The 24,915-nt window shown below is 40.4% G+C and overlaps 1 protein-coding gene across 1 annotated transcript; it reads left to right on the plus strand.

The window, feature by feature from the left end:
- Positions 1-476: 476 nt before the first annotated feature.
- On the plus strand, positions 477-24,757 carry rgl3a (ral guanine nucleotide dissociation stimulator-like 3a). The gene is given in 18 exon segments (XM_061830781.1): positions 477-932; positions 1,747-1,933; positions 1,936-2,003; positions 10,458-10,753; positions 12,074-12,103; positions 12,251-12,420; positions 13,115-13,233; positions 13,332-13,643; positions 13,729-13,832; positions 14,318-14,402; positions 18,811-18,897; positions 19,008-19,040; positions 19,152-19,276; positions 19,377-19,472; positions 21,181-21,316; positions 22,383-22,655; positions 23,316-23,433; positions 23,671-24,757. Coding segments are annotated over 17 exon segments (2,325 nt in total). The 5' UTR covers positions 477-932; positions 1,747-1,815; the 3' UTR covers positions 23,826-24,757.
- The last annotated feature ends 158 nt before the right edge of the window (positions 24,758-24,915 follow it).

Below are 24,915 nucleotides of genomic sequence, written 5' to 3' on the forward strand. Positions count from 1 at the left end.
AGCATACTGTAATGCCAAATGATGCACATTGTTCAACATGAGTCATATTTTGGAAATGGCATGTTCCCTGCAAATGACTTTCAACCTGTCCCACCCTGCCAGCTTGGACAGGGTCTTACTCACCTGCAGCCCTAACGAGGGCAAACAGTATATAAAATGGATGGATAACATTGACCCACATTTGACATACCAACACTAAACATACTTTTATCAGTGCAGCATTGTACTGTATATCAATAGTGCACCTGAGGCATATACTTGATGGGTGTAGTCAGCAGTGAATGAGTTCAACTTTATTTGTATGAAAGTCAAATTACAAATGTAGTTACAACAACAAATAACGAATAATTATAATCACTTGAAAAAAATAATTTTGAAAAATCTCCGTCGGTATTTTTATGATCGATCAGTAGTTTCGATGGACCAATCAGTGTGAGGAGGAGGACGTCCTGCTTCCCCGGCCCCGCCCCGACTGCCAGCTTCACTTCCTGGTTCAGAGTTTGAATATATGTGCCAAAATGCGTGAGCGATTTGCCTGTCCAGACAATTTAAACAAGCATGCATCATGGGTTATCTGCATTTGAAATAGTATGGATGCTTGACAACTTCTTTCCACGTTATATTTATTTCAAAGCAGCGTCAGCCAACGATTTTCTACACAGGAAAATACGCCCGCACATGATTTGTGGAGAATGAGGTTAGACGGGGAGTTTATTGCTAGCTCTAATTAGGGAAGCGTTGAGCTGAAATAATGCGACATGAATGGGAAGATAATTATTATGTAGGAGTGTTCAACCAAACAGGGAGGGGACCATTCCAACCTCGAGCATCATCCACCCACAGTCCCACTCCAAATGTTTCTGAGCAAATGAAGCTTCAGCAGTTCCGTCTTCATCTGCTGAGGATTCAAGGACAAGCGCGGTTACACTAAGGTGAATATCATGCAAGTTTTTTTACACTCGTGTAAAATGATCTCATTTGTATTTACTCTTCGTCTTGTGTATTTTTGTAACAAACCTCTATTCTTTTAGAGAATAGATCATTACAAGAAAGTTACATGTTAATTTCTTCAATTTTTTTCAAACTATTTAATATTGTTTTTAAAGATACGTTACGATACGTTGGTCGTTGGTGTGATTAATTTTTATCCTTAATTTTTTTTTCTTTTATCAGTTGAGTTAGTGAGTTTGCATTTACAATATGTGCACACATTCACAAATTTCATATCGTACAGCAATAAATATGCTGAAAAACATCTCTAAAATACCTTGGTGTCTTTCAAAAATAAATGTTTTCAGTTTATTCTAAGGGTTTGTGATTATATTCACTGTTCTCATAAGTTTAGGACGTGAGAATTAAGCCTCGTTTGTGGAATGTGCAGGAAAAGTATGGAAACTTCCTTTTTCTCTTTTCATTTAAAGTCATCGTAATGTGACTTTACCAGAAGATTGTAACACCTACAAAAGTGTCAACCAGATTGTTGTCACCTCTTAGTTCCTTATGACTGCTAGCTGAGTTTGCATTATATTTGGGTCTTGTTATTTGTTCTAATAATACAGCATTATTCAGTATTCCATGGCACTCACATATTATTAAAGAAGAGTGCAAATTGTAATTTTTGGGGTGAAATGGATCTAACAGTCCACTATTTAAGCATGAAAACTTGCTGAAGTCAACTGAAATATTGGTCTCAAAAAAGAGGATGTACGGTGCCCCCCTGTTCATGCTTTTTCTTCTCGGACACAGATGAGGCAGCAAGTGTGGGCAAGATCTGCCAAGGTGAGTGGGCCTTAGTGTGTGGACACGTTGTGGGAGATGAAGAGTGTTCTTCCGGTGAGCGAAGGCAGTGATGGAGGGCAGTCCCGAAGCCCCCATACGAAGGTGGGCCGAATGAAGAAGCTACTGGGGCTGAGGCCGAGTCACTCCGTGGACGCCCATGTGACAAGGAGCCGGGGGTATGGCTGATGAGCTTCCAGTTGTTGGATTCTGATGAACAGTGTGCGGTAAGCAGAAAACACCATTCTTGATGGGTATTGCAGGACTGGTAAAGTGCTGACTTTCTTTGGATATTCTGTCAGCCATCCTAAAACGTTCAACTCCGAGTGACCGAGATCCATGTTTGTGATGTACTGGTACTTGTACTCTTAAAGAAAAGAGGAATGTGGAACATCCTGGTTGAACACAAACTGGGGTGGCTGACCCCCATTTTTTGGGGATTTACAAACAATTTTTCCCATAGGAAATAGTAGAAATAGAAATAAATACAAAACAGCAGTTGTAATTCTCAAATTTTTATAAATGGTGCAGGGATTTTAAAGTAATATTTTCACGTCATTAACAGGCGTCGTGTAAAAAGAAATGTTCTGCAAAATGAAAATACAATGAGGGTAACATACAACTCCACACTGGCGGAGCAGGGATTTGAACCCTTGAACTTAGAACTGTGAGGCAGACGCCATGTCACCATTATTCCTTTTTGAGGCTGCATTTTCATTTGGAAAAAAATGTCAGTATGTGTGTCCACGTGTTTTCATTAGATACTCACTAAATTGAGGTCTTGCGTAAATATTTCAGTGGGGTTCCAAAATTGTACGATCATTAGGTTTTATGGATAGGAGGGGACTGAGCCCTCGGGAAATGCACAGAATGTGAGCGGATGTAGCGTGCCAATACAGTTTTTCACAAACAAAAGAAGATTGAGGAATAGCTCTTTAACATTTTTGGACAGATTTTATAGGACCATATTGGATCAAAGTTAAATGTCACTGTTACATTTGTAGTGTTAATTCTGTCTGTTTTTTAATACAGTACACAAACACAGGAAGCATGTTTACAGCATTAATCCCATAATGAAAAAAAAATATACACAAATTGTTACAGTGTATGGAAAACTGCGAAAAGGTCACTGTGATGTCACAAAATCAGCCAAACCCATTGTTTTCAATTAACTGAAAATTAAAGTGAATAATTGCCCTTCAACGAGTTAATAGTGCAATCAAAATTAAATTAACAACTGAGATCGCAAACTACTTGGTGGGTGGAAGCATCAATTAATATCGTCTACTTTTAAGTTGGCAGATCAATACATTAATCTGTTCTGAATTAGACGCTGAAGCGTCTTTTCTGAGTGACATGACTGCAAGACTGTATTATTCCCCTTCAAGATAATGAAAACATTTAATTCATAACCATAGATCATTTAACACTTGAGACTGTGTGAGTCCCAGGATCCACATGTCAACAATGAGTCCCTGCAACTCATTTTCTCCAAATATTGATACAGTAATCAATCCTCTGCTATATCATGGTTATTGCTTTGGGTTCCCACTAAATAGCAGATTTTTACATTGTAACATTTTTGTGTTTTCCATTGTTCTTGCTCTCTCTCTCTCTTAGGCCTGTCTTGGTAATTGCTTTCAATTTGGCACATATGTACATTATACATTAATACCTAAACAGACAATAATATACTGCCAATCAAGTTTCCAGTTGAATCAGAAGAAGCACGAGGACCTGGAAATGTCTCACTTGTTACTCTCTGTACTCATCAGTCCTGATTTAAAAAATGAACGGGTCACAGACTGAGTCACTCTCATTTGATAGGAGAGTCTGCCAGACTGTTCTGGACTCCTGTTTTAATGTCCTTGATGTATTGAGCAAAATAACGTTGCCTGGTGAAGTTGAGTTACAGTTTAGCATGGCTTTCGCTTGTTTATCGAAGGCAGGTTGAATCAATTCCTTCATGACACAATTAATCAACAATCAATTCAACAGAATTGACGTAATTTTCAGTTACTATGCTCATCTCTGTAAATCTTTCTTTTGTCTTTTTTTTTTTTTATAGAATACTGTGCGTATTCATGAACGCGTTTGGTCGGCCATCAATACGAAAGTGAGTGAGCCAGCTGTTGATCAGTGTTGCCCAGCAACCATACTAGCACAACACAACAGAGGCGCGTCACTTGAACAAATTTCATGACTATTCATGACAGCAATCAAATTAAAAGGACATGTTGAAAAAATCCAACACACCATCGCTTTCAGACCAACAGGCGATTTGAGACAAACTCCAAACCGGCATGCAATATACAAAAAGGTAAATAATGTAAAATAGTCTGAAAAATGCCGGCACTGAAATTATTACCAATGAATATTAGTATCTAAATATAATATGTACAACATATATAAATATAAAATGTTGACGAATAGCTAAATAGGCCATGTGGCGCTACCGGGACAAACCTCAAGGACTTAAAAATTTTGAGGTTCCCACTGTGTCACTCTCTGCTCTTGAAAAGTCTGATTCCATTGTGAGTTTGGAGGGAGGAGATTTCCTTTTGTGGTTGGAATAAGACCTTCCATGTTGAACGGCCATTTTTCGAGCCCAGTGATGAAGTCACTTCATTTGTTTGACTGTATTTTTACGTTGACAGCGCATGCTTGTTGATATTTGTTATTTGCAGGAATTCACTGCATAGAAAACAGAGGTAGTACGTATTAAGTAGTGGCGGGTCTTTCTTGATACATGGTTAAAGAAGACCTGATGGCTGAAAAGGAGGATCCTCTCCTAAATGGGGAATCCCTGATGCGAGACAGACAATCAGGGACAGATGATTTTTAACCTTTCGACAAATTATGTTTTTTTTCAATAAGTTTGAAAACAATGGGATGCTACAGTATTCTATTAGTGCGTTTCTCTAAACAAGACAAACTACTAACCCAAATTGCAAACACACTGAAATCACTTTCATTAGATGTACAGTAATGTGCACAGTATGTATTAAATTGTAAATGTATTTTGTCAGATTTTTTTTCTGAAGGTACTGCGCAACACTTCACACAAATTTATGTCATATCGGAATGAGAGTATTTTGCAAGTCCTGCAAGCTGGTCTAATGCTTTAGGGAGCACAACTGACTTTGGCAATTTTCCTCCTCACCATTCAAGTGAGTTATTGTTCATAATTGCAGTCTTTTCTGTCTCTGTCTACCCTTTTGTTTTCTTAGTGGAAAAGAAAGTGCATGGGCAAACATGAAAGAATCATGCTTGATTTATTGCTTATTCATGGCCGGAATCTCATTAAGGCAACAAAAGGCTCATTCTTGGACTCACTGCCGGCATGCTTGATTAACATTTCATCTTGTCTGCTTGTTAGTGTTCTCATAATATGTAGCTAGACGGTTGCATTTAGGGTACATTTACACAACCATAATTTCATAAAAACTTTTCATGCTTCTTTGCATTTTTGGACAGATTAACATGCAGGCAATAAAGTTGTCAAAAATGACACATGTTCACACAAAAAAACACTCAAATGTGCCTCTCACATGACTAGCTAGTAATTCTGTGTTCATCCTAAAAAAAAAAAATTATATATATATATATATATATATATATATATATATATATATATATATATATATAATGTGCACCACATATTTATTTATAACCTGAAACTGCTTTTAAATCAGAGTACCACAAGTGTGTTTTAGTTTACCTGTACTGAATGCAGCATGATAGCAAATGACTATTATTTTTAAAAACTTGCACTTCAAGAGACGGGTTTTTTTTTTTTTTTAGATACATTCTTCTTCATTGGATATGAGAGTCCGTCAGATTGGTCTAAACTCCTGTTTTGCTGTCCTTGTTGGATTGAGCAAAATAATGCTGCCTGGCGGAGTTGAGTTACAGTATAGCAAGACTGTAGCTCAACTTCCCTCCTATGTTTATGGAAAGCACCTTGAGCATTTATGCAGTATCCTACTAGTGCGCTGAAGTCCATATGCTTATTATCCACACGACAAAGATAATTCACCGCACTAGTAGAATGACTAGAGGTCACTTGTAGAACGATGATTTTCAAGTGGTGTTTTTTCCTACTACTGCCTTCCAAGTATGTCATTTTTGTTCACGTGAAAGAACAACTAGGGTGCACTAGTAGAACAACATGTTACCAGTGAGCCCGAACTGTACACCAGACTCATGCCATTCAAAATCTTTACAAAATATTACATATTAAGTAAAATTATACAGAATTATTTCTAATGCATTACTTGTAGTAGTTAGTAGTAGCATGAAGATATCAACTGGTGCACATTTTTGCCTCACAAGTAACATGTAGCTGTTCCACTAGTGCCCCCTGGTCACTCTTTCAGTCCAATGTAACTAGTAGTAACATAGTACTAATGCGCACTAGTTATGAGACAATCAAAAACATACAATCAAAACCACTGAACGGATTGTCGGCACCACCCTACCCACCCTTGAAAACTTGCACGCCACTCGAACTAGGTCCAGAGCGGGCGGGATCTTGTCAGACCCTCTACATCCTGGTCACAAGCTTTTCCATCTCCTTCCTTAGGCTAGGTGCTACCAATCAATGCAAATCAAAACTAGCATGCATTCAAACGTTTTTTTTTTTTTTCTATCCCTTTTGCTATCAAGTCATTAAATTCTTGATCAGCGAATCTACTATTATCTGCCTTATGCCATTGTTGTGACACACCCTTGCATCCTGCTCGTCCAGTCAGTATTAGTATTAGTAAAACATACTGTAGACCACATGTGTCAAACTCAATGCCCGGGGGCCAGATCCGGCCCGCCGCATGATTTTATTTGGCTCGCAGAGGTAAATCATGTGGATCAACGTCCAGGATTTTTGTCAAAATGTGTCCCAAAATTTCAAATTGTCATGTCATAAATGATAACATTGAGCTATTACAAGCAGTTTTGGGTTAACAAACAACAATAGTTGGAAAACCCATTACCCTTGATTTCTGATTCCAAAACTAGTTCATAAATTTAATGTGTAAATATGACGCGGCATTTAAAGATTTTTATGGTTTCACAGTCATAATGGCGCTCTGAGGGAAACCCAGAGTAAAATTTAGCCCCTGACAAGAATGAGTTTGACACCCCTGCTGTAGAGTATTGCACAATTCGTCACTTTAAACTGCACCCTTTGCACAATTGTCATTGCACTGGTCTACAACGGTGAACTGCGAACACGTAAGGACACTCGGAACAAGCTTAATATAAATGCCAGAAGACTGCATCTCTGCTCAACTGTGACTCTGATAAGCAACAGTTCCCTATTAATTGAATGCCTGTTGTTCTTTCTTCTTGTGGCTTTGTTTGTTTCTCTTCTCCTTACTCAACGTGAACTTAGTACCAGGGCGGCACCGACTGCCGGAGACAAATTCCTTGTGTGTCATTACATACTTGGCCATTAAAGCTGATTCTGATTATGAATTGCGTCATGGCACAATTAATGAACAAGCAATCCAACAGAATTGAAATCATTCATTCTCAGTTATTCCATTCATCTCTGTTAAATGCCAGCTTTTCCCCCCCACCGTTTTCAATTAAACGGTGCACATGTGCATCCTTTTTATCCGTATGAAGTCTGACAAGCTAAAGTTCCTTTTGCAGATGACAGCAGATCTGTTTCATGCTGTAGGTATGTCCACGCCACTCCCCGGTACAAAAGTCTCCAAGCTGGATTCTTTTGGAGGTAGCAGTATACTAAACACAACATGTTGATGTTGGGCTGGCTGCTACAGGACTGGGCAACTTTGATGATCATTTTATTTTTTTATTTCTCATATATGTTGCAGTTATCATTTTAGTTTTAGTTGCATTGCAATTGCGGCAGAAATGAGTAAGAGAGTCTTCTGAATGGGGTTGGAGTGATAAAAGGTTACAAATAAAGCATACAAATGAAATGTTATTGTTTGCTTGTTTTAGAACGACAGTAGCTGGAAAGCTTTTCTTCCAATCAATGCCAGGATAGGACTTTGGGTTTGTGTGTACTGCCAACAAATGTACTGTGTGAGCTCAGATTTGTAAAGATGATTGTTTCATTTTAATCTGTCTCTAGTGTAAAGAAGCAACTTGAAGGAGTTAGTTTGTTTTCATAGCCTGCTGTTGACGTTTTTATTTTATAAATTAGCATTTGCTTCCGCTGTGCTGGCCTGCCCTCAACTGTCACCTGTCCGTGTCGCCCCTCTTTGAAATGGACCTTTCCAACTGGCGATTTAAGCTCCGCCCCCTTAACTGCAGTTGCCACCTCCCACAAGCTTCCAAAATGGCGACTGAACAGAACAGGTTTGAAGTGGATTCTCTATCGCGTATTCCAGATAATATTGCGGTATGTTTTTTGCCAAATGCATCAGGCTTGTCCAAGGGAGTTCTACAGAGAGGTCAAGGATATGTACACGGAATTAAGATGTTGGACAGAGCAGGATGCAATGTTAGTTACAGCAAAATGGCCTCATAAACTTCATATTGAAATCCAACAGGATAAAATAGTGGAATCGTACTGCACATGTCAAGCAGGATGAGTAATTTTTACATGGAAAGATCATGAGTAATATCATTGTAGTCTTTATAAGTGAGTTAGGTTTGATTTTCTACAAGTTCATTTAAACAGTGGTGATTAACTCAGTCAGTACCGTCGTCACCAGATGGAAAAAGTTTGACTTGACTCGTAATGGAACCCAGTGCTCTGTCTTAAAAGTCTGATGTGATACAAATGGGCAAATAGACATTTCTAATGCATTACATCGCGCATTTACATATCACTAACCGGACTCTTCGGCATAAAACATTACAAACTTCTTTCAGCAGGTCAGTGATACACTAACAAAGTGAAAATTGTTCTCCTGCAATCTATAAAGCGCAAAGCATAATAATTCAATCAAACTCAGAGACGATACTTCTCCCTCACTTACCTTCGAACATACAGCCTTGTGTTTGTTGATATTGTCCACATTTAGTTGTACGTGCGGTCGTCTGCAAGCCTTTATCCATCCAATCCACTTCGTCAACTATTTTTAAGGCTTTGGAAAATGTATCAACCGGGCCCCTTGTAACTTAGCAGGATATCTTTCATCAGAATTGCATGTTCCCCAAGCGCATCTGAGGACCATTTTCTTCGTAACAATAACTTTCCCAAGCACACGCTACTGACAACCAGCACTGCTTGTGGGACAACATGGCAGCGAGAGGGGCGTGTCAAGCCAGGGGTTAAGACAATGCGGCTATCTGACTGGCTATTGTCGTACGAGTGATTGACAGGTCGGAAAGGTCCATTGGTCTCATTTGTCTGAGATTTTGTCTGTTTCTCCTTTGATGGCACATGATGCATTTCAAACTAATGCTATGAAGATGAATATTTGATGTACTTTAGAGTTTGTGAGCAATGCGCATATTTACTCAACGCTACCTGAGTGAAAAGGCCAGTTACCAACGGTGAGTTAAGACAACGAAAAATGCTCTTATTTACATACCGACTATATTATCGTATCGTCATGGTTGTTAAGAATCTTTAAATAATTTCCTTTTTTTTTTTGCCTGGCTGTGCTCTATTCACGTGCTTTAATGGTTTCAATGCATGCACCCCTCAATCCTTTTCAAGGGATGAAATTTTCCTGCACTGTGGTCCTTCTGAGCCTAATTTTTTTGCCACTGTAGCCTAGTATTACCTTTAAAAATCGTTGTGCTTATTCCAAGACTTTGTCATTCATTTTTACTACCAATTTGAGTGTGTTGCGGTACTGTATTACAGTCGTTGAACCGATGTGTTGTTATTTTGACAACCTACGAGTCTATATTGTGTATCATTTTTGAAGTGCAACATTACATTTTTGGAACGAACATCTGTTAGAATGTTTTTGTGGAAACTGTCTCTGCATGCAAATCATTTCTGAACAAATTGTGCCACTGGTGAACATTCAATAGCACTTAATGTCCCAGTCATTGGACTAAGTCACAAGCTAAATCCCAAAAATTGGATGCAATGACTCTCAATTCTAGTGTTGTAATGCATGAGTCAGCTTGTCATGAGGGTTTTGCGCTGCATGTGTGTGTGTTTGTCACCAATTTAAATTGGACCTCACTTGGGTGGTGCGTAGAAAGCAAGTACAAGGTTACAGAGTTATCCAAGAAGAAAAACAAATCCAAAGTTCTGAACATTTTATTTCATATCGTGTTTGGTTACTCATAAGATAATTACGTATTAGCCTTGCTGATTAATTGTTCAGTTTTACTGATTAACGTCAGTTTTTTGCTAGTGGGTTTTTGTATAAACAATTTTAAAAGTAATTTGGTGGGGGCAAGCATTTAAATGATGTTTGATGGGTGAAATATTGAGGGGAAAAAAAAACTTATGTGAGGAAAACAACTTGCATTTGTGTTTCAAGGTACATACTGACATCTACTATTACATAATTTGTTAATAAAAGCAATTTTTTTCACACATATCTTCTTTGATATTTTTGGAAGTTAATGCTGAGGGTAAAAAAAACTACAATACAGTTGTAAGTATTGCTATCAAGGAATAAAGTTCCTATTTGCATTTGCTTTTTCTGCATAGGGGAAATTTGTTTTAAGGCAATACCGCTTTACCCTAGTGTGTGTTGTGTACACTAACATGAACATAACATTTATCTCTACAGGAACCAGTGCAGGAATGGGGGGAGGAAGAGGAGAACGGGGCTGTGTTTGGCATCACGCTGCGCCGAGAGCCCGTCTTGCCAAGCATGGACGTGGCCATGGCGACAGACGGCACAGCTTCCAGCTCGGTCCACTACAACACTGTAAAGCTGCGCAGGCTTAAAGCTGGCACCCTGGAGCACTTGGTCACCCACCTCCTGGATCCTGAGCAGCAGGAGCGCGACTACGTCCATGTTTTCCTCTCCACCTACAGAGCCTTCACCTCTATAAGTCACCTTATTGAGCTGCTTTTTCAAAGGTGAGAATCTCGCTCTGCGGGACAAACATAAACCAAAATGTTGGTTTCATACTTGTCTGCTATTCTACATATTCAGCCATTCTTAGCGTTTTACTCAAATTACTCAATTTACTCAAAACTTCAGTTTGGAACCAAATATACACTTCCGTGTCATTGTGGTTCTTTATCAAGGAACTGCAGGCATCCGTAACAGATAAACATGTGTAAAAGCCTGTTTACAACGTCATCATTAATGCGTTGAAACTATTAGATGTGTATTACGTCATCTAATACGTAAAACCGGACAGTCGGCTAATAGTCCAGGTATGCCTCACCTGTTTGCACTGCCTGCAACGTGAGTCACATGTTGAGGTTGAAAGAGGCTGTCAGACACCCTCATGACGTCATTCCAGCTAAGTGTAGCGAAACCTCTATTGAAATCCTGGAATCTTTCTATGACATCAACAACAACAAAGATGGTTTTTATTGTTTTGTTTTTTTCATCATGACGTTAGCTAACCCTTCGTCAGCGAGGCTCAGGAGACAGAAACAAACTGCATGGCTCTGACTCATCACATTTTAATTTCTAGAATTTCAAATTGTAAAGATTTATCAGACAACTTTGGTTTTCTTTGTTTACATGTAGCTCTTTGTTGAGGGTGACGTGGCAATGTAAGTGACGGTGCAATGTTTTTTGCCAAACAGTCACCCCCATAGCTGGTCTGCGGGTGGCAACAGGCTTTCTGTCTGTCTTGGATCATAAACTTCCTCCTTTGTCTTACAGGATTTTTTTCAGGATGTTGCTAAATTGAACACAAACTGCATAAAATCCAACTTCATGACTTTTTTTTTTTTTTTAAATAAAAATCAAATTCTGGAATTATTTTCTTTCTTAGGTTAGCACATTTATTGTTTTATATTCTGAAGACAACCAGAGTAACAACTATTGATGACCTCAATATAAGGACATTTATTTCTGAGCGAAATCTTTGTCTGGTAATACGCTCAAGACGAGAGTCTCTCTTCCCAAAACTCTACATCCTGAGTTGATGCAGTGCCTCAGGACGTTTTCCACCCACATTCACTGGCATAACTCATTGTGAACGTCACAATAAGTTTCTGCTGTCGTTCCAACTGATTTGTAGCACAACTTCCTGACTAAATTACAACTCCAGTTCTCTTCTATTGTGAGTGATGATATTGTAAAAGTATCAACTGGTGAGATGTTAAGGCAGAGGTATCCGTTAAATTGATCGTGTCGTCAAATTATGTGAGATGCAGACCAAATGACTGTCTATCCACATGATTAATCCTAGCAAATACTGTTTCCCTTTTTTGCAGTGATGACTCAAACACCATCTGCGCGCAAAGGTGAGTGCATTCACTTTGTTCTTTTCCATCTGTCCACTTGAACTGGACATTTCAAGGCTTCATTGTTTTTCAGTAGTGAAACCACAACAATCAAAGTCTTGACGAGTATTTCTGTTTTGCTCATTTCTTTCTTTTTTCTTCCTTTAGTCCGTTGCTGCCAGTAATCAAGCTGTGGTTGAGGGAATACAGTGCAGACTTCCACGACCCCCCTCAATATCAAGCTCTCCGGCTCTTGTGTGCTAACTTGCGCCGGCGCCTCTGCTTCAGACGCTTGGCTCAGAGTGCAGAGAGTTTGCTGAAGTCGCTCCAGGAGCAAGGTAAAGGAAGCTTCTAGTTCTCCAACTGGCCATAACCAACTGCTTATTCACTCACAATCAACACACAAATTGCAATCACCATCTGATGAAATCCCATCAAGTATTAAGGATTTATTTTATTGTCTCTGCTGGAGAGGTATTCTATTAAAAGGTTATTACTATGGTTGTAGAACTACAGTACCATACGAGGACATAGTTGGACCAGAACACGAGACACATTAATTTGGTTAATGTGCCCGTAGCGTCTTGCTTTTATACAAAACCTTATTTAAAATACTAGGTGTATACAGTATTTGGGTTAAACATAATGAGATTTGGGACTAATGCCTTTCTGCTTCTCACTTTTTATGCACACTATGCTCAGTATATTGACCATCACAGCAAAAACAGCCCTGTGTTCCGATATTCTTGAATAAATGTGATATACTGTACGTACTGTGCATGCAGAGGCTCTGCTGTATTCTGGGCTTTATTCCAACAACATTTTTAAAGGCTGAATCCCTGTTACATATCTTCAATTGGGTGACATTAGACTGTGCAGGAGTACCTGATTTCTGATGAGCCTGTATGTGTGTTGTCCTGTTAAAATGGCCGTGAAATAATTACCGTCTTCCATTTTCTATTGGTATGCGACATAACTACATGTGACCTGTTCAGTGTGTGTTTGTGTCCTTCACGATTATATTTGCAACAGATCGCAGCCACTTTACGTCAGAGGACGACAGGGGTCTGCTCTGCAAGGAGGAAGACACAGACGTGTTTGTAAACTTCCGTGTCACAGATGTAGCAGAGCAGCTGACCAGATTGGACATGGTGGGTTTTTCTGACCTTTTGTGTTGTGCTTTCTTGACAAGTCATGTGACAAGTAATGTTAATTAAAATATCAGTATTTGTGATTATTTCTTTTCTAGGAACTATTTGTCCAGGTCTTGCCATTCCATTGCCTGGGCTGCGTGTGGTCCCAACGAGACAAGAAGGAAAACCGCAATCTGGCATCCAGCGTCCGTGCCACCATTTCCCAGTTCAATGCAGTCACCAACCTCGTCATCACTTCGCTGCTTTGCCCGTTTTCTCGTTCCCCCCCCACCTCCTCTCCCATCTCATCACCCAGCTCCTCCTTGAGCTTCCACTACCATTCGAGTGCTCCAGCCCTACCTCAGTCCTCTCAAACCGGTCCTTCCTGCAGAGCAGGCATCATCGAGAGGTGGATCGGCGTAGCACAGGTGTGTGTGTGGAAAAGAAGTACGCTTTGATGACGTAAAGTGACAGAATTAGGCTCCAATTTTTTCTCATGCTGGCATCTTGCAGGCGTGCAGGCAGCTGAAGAATTTTTCTTCCTTATGGGCTATCCTCTCTGCCCTGCAGTCCAATGCTGTGTATCGTCTCAAGAAGACCTGGATGGCTGTTAGCAAGTGAGCAACCTGTAAAACGCTTAAACCACTATGCAGGAAAATACGGAGTAGTACATTTATAGAGGTTGAACATGTTATGTGGGAATTTCTACTTTACTTTTCAATTGCAGTTGGGATCAGGTCCAAATTAAAATTAGTTTGACACAACAGCGTCTGACTCTGCATGCAAATAAGCAGATCAGATTTAGATTTTCTCATTTCTCAAGTGCTAGGGTACCATCATAAAAAGAATATCGAGTTATCCATTTTCTATACTACTTATCATCACTAGTGTCAAGGACAAAATAATCTACAGTACCATCAGAAAAACTGAATTCATCAAACACACATACACACAAAAACTTAAAAAATACCCCTGCTGATGAACGCTCTAACCATCTTTGTGAAAGTCAGAATGTGGTGTTTTGGCTTTTGGTGCTTGCATTTTACTGCCTTAGTCAAGTTGACTTCAGGGAAGGAGCCAACAAAGTCTGTCTTCTTTTCAGCGAAAGCATGACTACCTTCAAGCAGCTGTGCAAGACATTTCCTGACGAGAACTGTGTGCTAGCTAACCGAGAGATCTTGACGGATGTAAGTAGAGTTGTGTACTTTAATTCTAAATGCCACCAGTAGTACCCCTACAAGTGTTGTGTGTGTGAAATTTGGTTTAAGTTGTGCTGGTTTTCCGCTATGTTGTGCAAGAAGACATGCAAGACAGATGTAAATTATATAAGGATATATAAGACGAACAAAACAAGCTTAGCTATTTTATAGCTTAAAAACAAGTACATCATTTTCTTTAGTACATAAACAGAAGAAAAAAGTTGTATTTTAATGATTTACATAAGGAGACTTTTTAAATGGAGTCTTTAATACATATTATTTAGTGGTGTACTTTTCTTTTTAACTTTGCTGTTCAAAATGTTCCACATGCCTTGTGTGCCTAACAAGTGTGTGGACTGTAACTGTGTCCTGAAGGCCTTTGCCAGGTCAACAAAACACCTTTTCTTTTCATCACTTGAGGAAAATTCAGACTCCAGTTTCACCTTTTCTTTTTCAGCCACTATTATTCTCAGTGTTGCTGCATGGTAAAGAACTAGTTATTTAGGAAGAGTGCGTTTATCACCAACCCAGAAAAATAGCAAGACTGAAAACCCCAACTGGGATTGCCTTTCCTGACACCACCCAGTCAGGAGGGAAAGAACAGTTATGTAATATTTCTGTTGTGATCTACCACACCCTACGTTTTGTCACATCGGCCTCCTGAGTGCTGTGAGGCTATTCAATCAAAGCTGACCCAACCCTAGTATTTATAATATAATAGTATTTGTATGACACTCAGTAAACATGTGAAATATGAATTAAAATCATCCATGCATTCCTGAGCTCCAGGCGTTTTTCTGCTGAAAGGCCTGAAATCAGGTCTTTCCGATTTCTTGAGGTTCTCTGTCACATCTTAGCAAAAATATCCCTGTTCCACTCCACTCCTGAGCCAGCGCACGGAACATAACACACGTGTGCACTCACAAGTGGGGCTTCTACATGGAAGCATCCAATCAGAGGAAAGGGGCGATCTTAGCCATATATAGACAAAGAAGATACAAAGCTGGGTCAAACAGAGGTAGCTGCCAGAAGAGCCTTTTCTGGACACTAATTACTAATTAAAATTAAATTAACTAATTAAATTAAATAATATAAAAATACAGGGTATTTAATTTACTTCAGTAGTTCAATTAAACATGTAAAACTCATTTATAGAAATAATTATTAAATATCAATATTTATTAATGTGATTAATAATCAACAACATATTTCCTGGTTTTGAATGCTTATGAAATGATTGTAGTTTATATCTAATGAAGCCCCAAAAAATATTTTACATAAAAAAAAAACAATTATTGTTGGGATAGAAATGAGGTAAGGAAAACCTCGAACCTATTTTATATTTAAATATTTAATGAATCACATTTTTCCCTCATGAAAATGGCTCATCTGTGATGAGTACTCTGTTAACAAAGTCACCAAGACCCAGCACGTTGACGTGCTAGGTTAGAATAAAATGTGAAATTTTCATTTTCTAGCTTTTTTAAAAAAGTTCTATTATTGACTGTTGGGACTATGACAGGAAAAGCACACGAGTTGGTTGACATGATGATTAGGAGAAAGGTTGATATTCTGTGCATCCACGGAGTAGATGGGAAGAGAAATGGAGTAGGGGTTATTTTAAAGGAAGAGCTGGCTAAGAATGTCTTGGAGGTGAAAAGAGTATCAGATCGAGTGATGAGACTAAAATTTGAAATTGAGGGTGTTATGTATAATGTGGTTAGCGGCTATGCACCACAGGTAGGATGTGACCTAGAGTTGAAAGAGAAATTCTGGAAGGAACTAGATGAAGTAGTTCTGAGCATCCCAGACAGCGAGAGAGTTGTGATTGGTGCAGATTGTAATGGACATATTGGTAAAGGAAACAGGGGCGATGAAGAAGTGATGGGTAAGTACGGCATCCAGGAAAGGAACTTTGAAGGGCAGATGGTGGTGGACTTTGCAAAAAGGATGGAGATGGCTGTAGTGAACACTTATTTCCAGAAGAGGGAGGAGCATATAGTGACCTACAAGAGCGGAGGTAGAACCACGCAGGTAGATTATATTTTGTGCAGACGATGTAATCTGAAGGAGGTTACTGACTGTAAAGTAGTGGTAGGGGAGAGTGTAGCTCGACAGCATAGGATGGTAGTATGTAGGATGATTCTGGTGGTGGGTAGGAAGATTAAGAAGACAAAGGTAGAGCAGAGAACCATGTGGTGGAAGCTGAGAAAGGAAGAATGTTGTGCGGCCTTCCGGAAAGAGGTGAGACAGGCTCTCGATGGACAACCGAAGCTCCCGGAAGACTGGACGACGACAGCCAAGGTGATCAGAGAGACAGGCAGGAGAGTACTTGGTGTGTCATCTGGTAGGAAAGGGGAGAAGGAGACTTGGTGGTGGAACCCCAAAATACAGGGAGTCATACAAGGAAAGAGATTAGCGAAGAAGAAGTAGGATACTGAGAGGACTGAGGAGAGGCGAAAGGAGTACATCGAGATGCGACGTAGGGCAAAGGTAGAGGTGGCAAAGGCTAAACAAGAGGCATATGAAGACATGTACACCAGGTTGGACACTAAAGAAGGAGAAAAGGATCTCTACAGGTTGGCCAGACAGAGAGATAGAGATGGGAAGGATGTGCAGCAGGTCAGGGTGATTAAGGATAGAGATGGAAATGTGTTGACTGGTGCCGGTAGTGTACTAAATAGATGGAAAGAATACTTTGAGAAGTTGATGAATGAAGAAAATGAGAGAGAAGGAAGAGTTGAAGAGGCAAGAGTGAAGGACCAGGAAGTGGAAATGATTACTAAGGGGGAAGTCAGAAAGGCACTACAAAGGATGAAAACTGGAAAGGCAGTTGGTCCTGATGACATACCGGTAGAGGTATGGAAGCAATTTGGAGAGATGGCTGTGGAGTTTTTGACCAACTTATTCAACAGAATACTAGCGGGCGAAAAGATGCCTGAAGAATGGAGGAAAAGTGTTCTAGTTCCCATTTTTAAGAACAAAGGGGATGTTCAGAGCTGTGGGAACTATAGAGGAATAAAGTTGATGAGCCACACAATGAAGTTATGGGAAAGAGTAGTGGAGGCTAGACTCAGGACAGAAGTAAGTATCTGCGAGCAACAGTATGGTTTCATGCCTAGAAAGAGTACCACAGATGCATTATTTGCCTTGAGGATGCTCGTGGAAAAGTACAGAGAAGGTCAGAAGGAGCTACATTGCGTCTTTGTGGACCTAGAGAAAGCCTATGACAGAGTACCAAGAGAGGAACTGTGGTACTGCATGCGTAAGTCTGGTGTGGCAGAGAAGTATGTTAAAATAGTACAGGACATGTATGATGGCAGCAGAACAATGGTGAGGTGTGCCTTAGGTGTGACAGAGGAATTTAAGGTGGAGGTGGGACTGCATCAGGGATCAGCTCTGAGCCCCTTCCTGTTTGCAGTGGTAATGGATAGGCTGACAGATGAGGTTAGACTGGAATCCCCTTGGACCATGATGTTCGCAGATGATATTGTCATATGCAGTGAAAGCAGGGAGCATGCAGAGGAACAATTGGAAAGATGGAGACATGCACTGGAAAGGAGAGGAATGAAGATTAGCCGAAGTAAAACAGAATATATGTGCGTGAATGAGAAAAGTGGAGGGGGAAGAGTGAGGCTACAGGGAGAAGAGATAGCGAGGGTCGACGACTCCAAATACTTGGGGTCAACAATACAGAGCAATGGAGAGTGTGGTCAGGAAGTGAAGAAACGGGTCCAAGCAGGTTGGAACAGCTGGCGAAAGGTGTCTGGTGTGTTATGTGACAGAAGAGTGTCTGCTAGGATGAAGGGCAAAGTTTACAAAACAGTGGTGAGGCCGGCCATGATGTACGGATTAGAGACAGTGGCACTGAAGAAACAACAGGAATCTGAACTGGAGGTGGCAGAAATGAAGATGTTGAGGTTCTCGCTCGGAGTGACCAGGTTGGATAGGATTAGAAATGAGCTCATTAGAGGGACAGCCAAAGCTGGATGTTTTGGAGACAAGATTCGAGAGAGCAGACTTCGATGGTTTGGACATGTTCACAGGCGAGAGAGTGAGTATATTGGTAGAAGGATGCTGAGGATGGAGCTGCCAGGCAAAAGAGCGAGAGGAAGACCAAAGAGAAGGTTTATGGATGTAGTGAGGGAAGACATGAAGGCAGTGGGTGTTAGAGAGGAAGATGCAGGAGATAGGCTAAGATGGCAAAAGATGACACGCTGTGGCGACCCCTAACGGACAAGCCGAAAGGAAAAGTAGAAGATTGACTGACTTATATTTATGTATGACATCAGTCCTTAACTTCCAATATGAAAATGTTCATGACATCATATCTTCTACCACAGTGATTTTTTGTTTCACTTGCGAGCAAGTAATCATTGCCTTTTGTGGTCTTTAGAAGCATCAAAGTGGCATCGTACCTTACCTGGGCTCCTACCTGAGTGTCCTTACGATGCTGGACACGGCTCTCCCTGACTTTGCAGAGGTGAGTAGAACTCCCAAACGCAAAGACCACCTGTTTAGAATACTGTAGATGCTTTTTATGCCACTTAACTGCAGTGTTTATTAAGACTTGCTGTTCTCTTCTGTGGAAAGGGTGGCCTCATCAACTTTGAGAAGCGCAGAAGGGTAGGTTTGGCCCTCTAGTGCTGCCTCATTTTAATCTCTTCTTGTCAACTGGCTGCTGGCTTCATTGTTTTCCCAAAATAATCACTTTTGGTGCCCCGATATTTGTTTCAGGAATTTGAGATTCTCGATCAGATTCGTCAACTCCAGGCTTCCTGTTCTCACTACCAACTTCCTGCAAACTCTCGAATAAGAAACTGGCTGCTGGCGCACAAGCTCGTTCTTACTGATCAGGAAAGGTTCGAACAATTTTCCCCTGCCGTCAGTACAATGCCCAGACAAAACAGGGGACACAGTTCGCAGTTAATTAATGAAGCCTCTTTTTCTTGTGGCCTGAAGTTATGAACTTTCTCGTGAGCTGGAGCCTCCCGTCGATCCATGTCCCACTTCTCCCAATTTTTGGAGCAGTCGGTTGCAGACTAAGAAGCTCATCTCGTAAGTATAATGCTTAATCCCAAATTTGGTGCTGTAACTTGTCAACCACCTAACAGTGAATAGCAATGAAACCACGTTGCACTTGCTGACTGATGGAATCTTTCAGACTGAATAGAATAGAAACTCTCTGTATTCTCTGTATTTCTGCAATGTTCCGACCGTAACCCGTGCCAAATCCACACTCGTTCAGTTTCCGGTCCAATTTGTGGAAGCAAAGTGGATGATTAGATACGTGTCAGTTGATTGGTTGAATGTGTTCCTCCTGACCAATGAAAACGCTTGTTGTAAACAAGGCGGTTCATGGGGCCATCAACACGATGGCCGTTCTCGAGTGAAAGAAATTGATATTTCAAAAATAAGTTCCGATGGAATGAGAAATTGTCGATACAGTTGGAAAGAAGGAAGTTGGTACTCTGTTAGGCGACTTCATTCGCAAAATCGATCGACCTGGTAAAGCATAGTGCACATTGGGTCAGGATGCTATTGACTATGGATCAAGAGGTTTCAAGCCATTGGAAATTCACGCAAAACGACAAAAACATGTCAAACAACTGGAAGCAACGAAAACGAACTTTTCCATAGCTGGCACATTCGGATGTCAACCCAAGGCCAACAACCAACCAACCCCGGTTGCAGACAGGGTGGTCAGTTACAAGGTGAGCGTTCAGAAGCAATTACTTGTAAAAATGTTTGTATTATTTACTTGACATTCATAATTGTTGACAAATTCATGCATTTCAATCATTTACAAAAACAAGAAATTAAAATGTTTTTGAATGGATACGATGTACACGCTATGAAAGCACGCTTGTTTGGCATGATGCAAATCTGAGTTCAATTTAGTAGTTTACTTAGTTGAATTTGTATTTGAAATTTTTTTGGGGTAGAGGTATGCGCCTAAATAATGAATGATCATATTGTGTATATTTTGATTTATTTATAGATGTACTAGATATATTTCATTCGTAATACTATTTATAAAACTTTACATTAAAATTGGTGATCATTCTTTGATCATGCTTGCAGCCCCCAGGTCTTTTTTTCATCCAGTCTAATCACATGTCTGAGTTTTTAAACTTTCTACGCTAACCATCACCTCAAAAAATACTTGGCTTTCTAAGCACTAGCATCATAATGACCAGCGTAAAAAAATCCAGCAGCAGCCCAGTGCCAAGTAAACCAGGCCGATGTTTTATTGCTAAAATGTACATTTTAGATTATTGTAGGCCACTGCAACGTAGATAGTTTGAAGAGTAACGCTGCACTTAAATACAGGAAAATAAAAAAAGTTCTCCAAAAATGATTCAGTTCAAATGTATTAACACAAAAGCACATAATATTTTACCTAAATACGTTTGAAAACTAATACTTCGAAAAGATTAAATGGGAATGTATTGTACTCAAGAATATTAAGTTCTCCTATATTATGTATAGTTTGAACATTTAATTAGGTGGTGTGTTTTTTTTTTTTTAGGAGCTCATACCGTTGTTTAGTGTTTTTACACTTATTACTGGACAGTACACCAGCTTATTATGAACATTTCTCAGTGTGAATCAAAACTAAGTTGTACTGTCACTCTAAAGGCAAAACTTGTCACGACATTTCTTACATTATACGTTACAAGATGTGCTCATGAAGCTGTGGTTGGTCAGCGCAAACCTTTTTCATTCTTCCAAGAGCAAAACATGGATGACCTTTTGGGTGCAGATCACAAGCAAGCGGTGACCGTTCTCTGCGCAAGACGTCCACCGACCAGATGAGTGTGTCGTCTTCGAGTTCCAGCAGTTCTGACATGGACGACCTCAGCGTCCCTCATTCATCCCCGCTCAGGCTCAAACTCAAGGTAGGGCCGCTTGAAATTGTTGCTGTCCATACATTTTACGGGGGGGGGGCAAAAAAATGAAGTCAGCCACAATTGCTGATTTTAGGAAAATGTGTTACTTTAAATATATTTACTTTAAAAAAAGTTCATTTTTTCGTAAAGCATAAAGCTCGCGATGCTGTATCATATTGGGCTTTTGGGTGAAAAATCACAATGAACCTAAAATGCACTATGAGCTTTGCAAGTGAACTTAATTTGACCTCGCAACGTTTTGAAAACTTTTCAACACTTCTGTGCTTTTTGCATTACTTACTGTTCTTGAACATGAAGTCAACGACATCGACCAACAGATTTGCAAGTACGTCCTCGTCCACATGTAAACATGTGAACAGCATGATGAAGAATCCCAAGAGAGATATCATCCAGGATACCAATTTTCCTTGAAGCACGAAATGTAGGTCGATGCATGAAAAATGGACCTGTCCTGAATTTTGCCATTCAGTTCCTTGTTAGGCGGCACGGTGTCGCAGCTGGAAAGCGTTGGCCTCACACTTCTGAGGACCCGGGTTCAATCCCGGCCGCCCCTTTGTGGAGTTTGCATGTTCTCCTCGTGCCTGCCTAGGTTTTCTCCGGGCACTCCAGGTTCCTCCCACCTCCCAAAAACATGCAACATTATTTGGAGACTCTAAATTGCCCATAGGTGTGATTGTGACTGTGACTCAGTGTGCCCTGCGATTGGCTGGCAACCAGTTCAGGGTGTACCCAGCCTCCTGCCCGTTGACAGCTGGGATAGGCTCCAGCACTCCCGTGACCCTTGTGAGGATAAGCGGCAAACAAAATGGATGGATGGAGGTTCTTTTTAGTAAACAGCAACTTGTGGTAGACCAACTGAAGCGACGAACAATTGGACACAGGGACTCAAACGGTCTAATTGAGATCACCTGTAAAGATTACAGCGCATTTTAGGTTCATCCTGAAAGTTCACCCGAAAGCTGAATATCCCAAATCTTTTTGTCCCCTTTACTAATTAATATCTGAGTACTTCCCCATGATAAAAATGTTTTTGTTCAAATTCCTCCTTGCACAGTCCCTGTCCAGCTCAATGCACAACATCACGGAGGACACCATCTCCATGTCGTCGTCGTCCTCTTCTCCTCTCCTCTCCAGCTCCTCCTGCAGCTCCTCCCATCCCGACCTGCGCTGCTCCTCTTTGGTGCCAAGGTCCGATTCCTCCTCATGCCCCTACAGCGCCTCCACGCAGTCCGTGCTGCCAGTTTACAACAAACAGCTTGCCGACTCGTGTATCATCAGAGTCAGCTTGCAGTGTCTCGACAACGGCAATGTCTACAAAAGTATTCTGGTGAGGGACAGCATGGTGAAAATTATACACAAATCTCTTGGCTAGGTTCTGGATCAGGTGCAGATTGAATGTAATTTATGTTTACCATTTCAATCATTACAGAATTTGAATAGCTCAATTTTAGGGATATTGCCTTTTGAGTGAAGTTTTTAGAATGTACCAAAAATGCGTCTTAACCTTGATGTGTGAACTTAATTTGGCCTTATGTAAACTTTGGAATGCCGTTCAATTTCACAGCGTGCCATCGATGTTAGTATTTTCATGGATCTAACACCTGCTGGTGAATTTTGCTGTTGAGCTCCTTGCAGAGCGCAGCGAGCTGTGCAAAAAGTATGGAAACGTTCAACAGTAGGACTTGCGTGTTCCAAAGAAATGTGCAAATTAAATTCACCTGTAAAGGTCAAGGTGCATTTTAGGTTCATTCTAAAATCTCAGCTGAAAGCCCAAAATGCTAACTTTGTGTCAGCAGTGTATATAATGTAAAATAGGTATGAATAAAATTGATAATGTCACAGCCTGAGCACTAGAGATCTGTATGCTTTTATACGCAGCAAAATTGGGCATTTAATTAGAAACCTTCTATGAATTGATACTTGATGGATCTTGAATCTAACTCAATGTGTGTCGTTTTTGATGAATTATTATGATTTTGTTCCTCAGCTGACCAGTCAGGATCACACACCTCAGGTCATTCAGAAGGCCCTGGACAAACACAACCTGGACGAGACATTCAGCTGTCAGGACTTTAGCCTCTCCCAGATGCTCAACGATGGAAATGGTACATGTTCATAAACTATAATAAGTTCAGAATCATTTCAGCACTGATAGAGTGATGCATTGACAAGTCCACCAGTTTAGGAGTTTTCCAAATCAGGCATTTTACTCAGTTGTTGTCTTTTGGTTTGATTGTGTAATGGTGTCCAAAATTGGAGATACAAATGCAAAGAACAAATTGAACTTGTAAGTCAAGGTGACATATAAGTGGAAGTTTAACACGGCATCATTTGTTTTATAGAGCTCCACTTCCCCGACAACGCCAACGTGTATTACGCCATGTGCACCACCTCCAACTACAACTTTGTCCTGCATCAACGCTGGAGGAGCCACGGGAGACACGTGGGCTCCTCCTCCAGTCCTGCAGTGCCGCCCCGTGTCCGCCACGCCAAGTGACGAGCGGCTGTCGAAGGAGATTCCTAACTCACAGCTGCTTTGTTTGGCTTCCAAAGCGAGCCCCTCGGACACCTCCGAGCTGTGCTTAGATGTCTTTTGTCAGTGCCTTGGCTGCATTCGGACATCAGGATTTTGGACCTGCTCTAGGCTCTCACAAAGCCCGTTTAAAGCTTTTGCACAAGTAGATGTCTCACTGTGACGCAGCAAATGGGAGCCAGCTGCTAACTGCAACCTGCATTGATTTGTGAACATTCTGCGATTGCAAGTCGCCCGAATGCATCTTAAACATTGGCACCTGATTTTAGTGTTTATTGTTTTAATGTTACTTTAAATCAACTTGAGTATTGGATTCAGAATCAGTATTCTGCTTTGCAGCATTGTTTTGTCTAATTTTGTATGTGAACATGGGCACACTTGTACAATATGAAGGATACGAGCTCATTATGCCCCTGTCAAGTGAAGGAGATCATGCGCTTTTGCAGTCATGCTCTTACTGTTTGTTTACAATGTATATACAGTACAGTGGAAGACTGCTGATTGACTTGCGATGATGTTACTAGTACAAGATGGCATCCTTCATATGTGATGCTATGAACAGAGTTAGCATGGAGGACGGTTCTTGTATGTGAATGAAGTGTCCCAGTAAGTGAAATGACCTGTCAGTGATGTTAAATCCTTTGAAACTGTTCAGTGTAATTGCTGACCCTGTTAAAATGAATTTTGAAACATTGCTAAATTGCACGCAGGTTTGCACTAGAATTTGCTTCACTGGCTTAAGCTCAAACATTATTTTTCCTGATTTTGGCCCAACTGTTTGCCTACTTCTATGTGACCTTGTCTGCGTATATTAATATTTTATTGCATTTTTATGTTTTCCCCAAGCTGCTCATAGTTTTAAATACTGGCTAATAAAGGCATTGTATTTCTTATAATGCTGAGAATAATTTGATCTAAATAGAAAGGGTTGCAGACCGACCATGACCATGAACTATACACTATTTAGGTGAGTGTCAGTCTTGTGTTTGCTGGCTACGATGTATTTTAGTTGGCTAAAACTGTCCTTCCTGGCTTCAATGAAAACAACCCCACA

The sequence above is a fragment of the Syngnathoides biaculeatus genome, chromosome 9 (genome assembly GCF_019802595.1).
Source record: "Syngnathoides biaculeatus isolate LvHL_M chromosome 9, ASM1980259v1, whole genome shotgun sequence".
Lineage (NCBI taxonomy): Eukaryota > Metazoa > Chordata > Actinopteri > Syngnathiformes > Syngnathidae > Syngnathoides > Syngnathoides biaculeatus.